The 4,311-nt window shown below is 43.2% G+C and overlaps 1 protein-coding gene across 1 annotated transcript; it reads left to right on the plus strand.

The window, feature by feature from the left end:
- Nucleotides 1-243: 243 nt before the first annotated feature.
- Nucleotides 244-3,173, plus strand: LOC21393082. The gene is made up of 3 exons (XM_010088952.2): nucleotides 244-659; nucleotides 765-1,180; nucleotides 1,709-3,173. Exons 1-3 carry the CDS (start codon nucleotides 594-596, stop codon nucleotides 2,934-2,936), a joined length of 1,710 nt encoding a protein of 569 aa, XP_010087254.1. The 5' UTR covers nucleotides 244-593; the 3' UTR covers nucleotides 2,937-3,173.
- The last annotated feature ends 1,138 nt before the right edge of the window (nucleotides 3,174-4,311 follow it).

Here is a 4,311-nt window from a genome sequence, read left to right on the forward strand (position 1 = left end):
CTCGTAGGCCACACCCACATAGCTTGAAATAGAGGGAGGAAAAAAAAAAAAAAAAACATAGGCCACACCCACATAGCTTGAAATAGAGGGAGGAAAAAAAAAGAAAAAAAAGAAAAGAGGTTAGAGAGAGACATAGAGAGAGAATCTACTACGTTGTGGTGCCAGCTATGAAGTTGAAGGATCAAAGCTTTCTCTGAGGTCAAAGCTGGCAATTTTCCTTTTTTTTTTTTTTAAATGTCTTTTCCTTTTATTATTTATTTATTTATTTTAGGGCATTGTGTTTCTCTCCACCACCTTCCCCTATTTACACTTGAAAATCTTAGACAGATTAATAACCCACAATTTCCTTCCCTCTCTCTCTTTCTCTCTATGATTTTTCTTCTTTCCCTCTATACATTTTCTCTCCCGTTATTTCAGCACAGAAATATCCGTGATTTGGACAAAGAAGAGAGAGAGAGAGAGGGAGAGACAAAAACCATCACTCTCCTATATAAAAGAAAAACTCAGAAAGAGAGAAAAGGTTAACGATATTTGATATTCGGAGAATTTATTTCTTCTGGGAAAAGAAGCAGATAACGAGAGAGACAAACACAATGGCTGTGACTTCTCCTTGTCTTTCTTCCAATGAGAAGAAGCACTGGTGGCTTAGCAACAGAAAGGTAAGAAATCATTTGATTTTTCTTTATTTCTATTTCCATGTTTTGATCAACCAAAAACCTGGCGATTTTTTGTGAGCATTTTTTTTTTTGTTTTTGAATTTCAAGATTGTAGATAAGTACATAAAAGACGCACGGAATCTCATCGCGACGCAAGAACAGAGCGAGGTCGCTTCGGCTCTGAACCTTCTAGAAGCGGCTCTGGCCCTCTCTCCTCGGCTGGAGCAAGCGCTGGAGCTGAAGGCCAAGTCGCTCTTGTATCTCCGGCGGTTCAAGGACGTCGCCGATATGCTTCAGGACTACATTCCGAGCCTGAAAATGGCGAGCGACGACTCGGCCGGGTCAGAGAATTCGTCTCAGCAGCTCTCGAGGGAGCGAGTCAAGCTCCTCTCGACGAGCAGCAACTCGTCGGAGGACTCGGACGGTCGCGATTACCCTTCGTTCAAGTGCTTCTCCGTCTCCGACTTGAAGAAGAAGGTCATGGCTGGGCTCTGTAAAAACGGCGACAAGGAAGGGCAATGGAGGTAATAAAAAATTAATAATGAAATTCATTTTTGCTCTGTTCCATTGGTTTTCTTATACTTTTGCTTTTACGTTTCTCTTGAGATTTGTTTGGTTTAGGTTCTGCTTTTTATGACTTTTTTCTTATTTAATGTCGTTTGAGATCAGAGAGGAACGTGTTTTTATTGCATTACAATCGAGCGGCCGAGTAAATGCACTGACACTGCCACGGCCACGGCCACCCATTTTTGGAATTCTCAAATTTTGACTCTTAAGAAAAACGTCCTGTGAGTGCACTTAAAAAAAAAAAAAAGTAAACACTGATGTTAAATACATAGACCGTAAATCTTGAAAAACTGTGTAAATTGTGGTAATGCTCATCTTTGTGTGTGTAAATCATGAAAAACTTGTTGGCATTGCTAGCAATAGGCAGTTTTTATTGATACGTCTTAAGTTCACGTGTTGTTTTTGTTCTATCTTCTATTGGAATATTGAGGCTCAGAGTACACTACATGAATAATCTAACTCAATTTTTTGACCAATTGACACAGATATGTGGTATTGGGCCAAGCATGTTGCCATCTAGGTCTAATGGAGGACGCCATGGCGCTCCTCCAGACCGGAAAACGCCTCGCCAGTGCCGCCTTCCGCCGCGAAAGCATATGCTGGTCAGACGACAGCTTCTCACTCTCCAACTTCCACGAAATCTTCGCCCCCAACGCCCCCTCGCCGCCGCGAGGGTCGGGGCCTCTCCTCTCCGAATCAGAGAACGTCAGCCAGCTCCTCGCCCACATCAAGCTCCTCCTCCGCCGCCGCACCGCCGCGATCGCTGCACTCGATGCTGGCCTCTACTCCGAGGCCATTCGCCACTTCAGCAAGATCGTCGACGGCCGCCGCGCCGCTCCACAAGGCTTCCTCGCCGAGTGCTACATGCACCGCGCCGCTGCCTTCAAATCCGCCGGCAGGATCGCTGAGTCCCTTGCCGACTGTAACCGCACTCTAGCACTCGATCCGAGCTGCATCCATGCTCTAGACACCAGAGCCTCCCTCTTCGAAACCGTGCGGTGCCTCCCTGATAGCCTACACGATCTCGAGCACCTGAAACTCCTCTACAACACCATCCTCCGCGATCGGAAGCTTCCAGGACCTGCCTGGAAGCGCCACAACGTGAGGTACAGAGAGATTCCTGGAAAATTGTGCGCTCTCACAACCAAAATCCAAGAACTGAAACAGAGAGTCGCATCGGGAGAGAACGGGAACAATGTGGATTACTATTCCTTGATCGGATTGAGGCGAGGCTGTTCGAGATCGGAATTGGAGAGAGCGCATCTCTTGCTCTGTCTTCGGCACAAGCCTGACAAGTCCACGAGCTTCATCGAGCGGTGCGAGCTCGCAGACGATCGCGATCTCGATTCGATCAGAGACCGAGCGAAGATGTCCGCTCTGTTGCTCTACAGGTTGATCCAGAAAGGCTACTCTAGCGTGATGTCGACGATCATGGAGGAGGAAGCCGCCGAGAAGCAAAGAAAGAAGGCTGCGGCGGCGCTTCAGGCTGCTCAGGCGGCGATTCAGATTCAGCAAACACCGGAATCGGAATCGAAACAGAAATCGGAATTGAAACCGAAACCGAAACCCGAAGTCTCGAGCGTTAAAACGACACCGTCTAATAATGTTTTCCAGGGTGTGTTCTGCCGAGACCTCACGGTGGTTGGGAATCTGCTTTCCCAGGTTGGGTTTAACCGTCCGATTCCGATGAAGTACGAAGCATTAAGCTGTTGATTGTGGTTTCTTTTCCACAATTGAAAAGGAAAAAGAAAAAAAAAAAAAAAAAAAACACATTACCGGCAAAGGGCATCAATCCATATTACGTTCTCTTTGTACAAAGGAAAAATATTCAAATCCTTGCCGGGAAATTTTGTCACCCTTTTTAATTTTCCCTTATCTACTACTATTACTACTTATTACTACATGTACAGAATTTCAAGTACCGAATTTTCTACTTTTGGATTTTCTCTATCGCTATTTTCATGTGGTCACTTTTCCCTTTCCGTTTTTATTTAGTTAAATTTTGCGTTTTAGGAAAAATAATTAATGGCTTGTGCTAAAAAGGAAAAATACGTAAAAAAAGGAAAATGGTACACAGTTTACTGTACATGGCAGTGGCACAGAGAGAGAGAGAGAGAGAAAGAGAGATGGTATGTGGGAGGAAATATAATGGCTTAAGCCTTTGGATTCTTTTCTGTGTCTTTATCTGCTAGCATTTAGTTGTTCTTTGTTTGGTTAGTTTATCCATGCAGCTGAAAACTTTCTGACATTCCACTAGATTTCATTTCCCTACTAAAGTGCCACCAAATAGCCTTGCTTCGTACACACCAATGCAATTGTTACAGGAGGTGAGTTGAGTTATGGTTTTTGGACCCTTTTTTTTTTTTTTTTTTTTTTTAGTATTTAAGTGTGGTCAAATGAATTTGGATATGATATTTTTGGGGGTTAATGTTACTGTTGAAACGTGGCAAGACCCCATTGGTGGGGACTGTGAAAGGATAACGTGAGGTCACCCACAGGGGAAAAAGGCTGTCAGTTTTTTTTTTTTCCCCTCTCTCTGAAAAGAATACAGTGCTGGCATAGCCAAAGGCCCAGATGGAAACAAAAGAAGAGGTCTAATCGACACTAAATACAAGAAAAAAAAGAGAGAGAAAAAAAAAAAGGTTTGGAAAGGAGAGGTCATTTCAGCCTGTAATTGAGATGATCACTGTGTTTTTTGGGCAGGATTCCGTACGACAATACTCTGGTTGTCTCTTGCATTGCAATTACCAACGGGCCATATAGTATGAAGATTCGGATTAATTTACCATAGGACGGTAAAGCAATAACTTTGTGTGTGTGCGTGTGTGTGTGTGTGTGTTTTTTTTTTGAGATGCATTAGGTTTTATATTTGATAACCTTAAATTAGAGGTCTTGCCCAATCAACCTAATCAATAAGCAGTGCAACGTTGAATCTCTGACAATGTGAGAGAAGTGAGTTGTTATCTTTCCGATAGAATCGGAGTCGGTTTGGTTGGAGAATTCGTTCTTTAATTCAAATTATAGTTTATAATTCGTTATAATATTTTCTCTCATAAAAAAATACACGTAAATCAAAAATAGTTGTAAT

This window comes from Morus notabilis, unplaced genomic scaffold, assembly GCF_000414095.1.
Source record: "Morus notabilis unplaced genomic scaffold, ASM41409v2 Scaffold793, whole genome shotgun sequence".
Lineage (NCBI taxonomy): Eukaryota > Viridiplantae > Streptophyta > Magnoliopsida > Rosales > Moraceae > Morus > Morus notabilis.

Coding starts and splice junctions, on each gene's coding strand:
- LOC21393082 (XM_010088952.2), top strand. CDS start 594: ATGGCTGTGACTTCTCCTTGTCTTTCTTCCAATGAGAAGAAGCACTGG. Junction 660..764: donor GGTGGCTTAGCAACAGAAAG/GTAAGAAATCAT, acceptor TTGAATTTCAAG/ATTGTAGATAAGTACATAAA. Junction 1,181..1,708: donor GACAAGGAAGGGCAATGGAG/GTAATAAAAAAT, acceptor CAATTGACACAG/ATATGTGGTATTGGGCCAAG.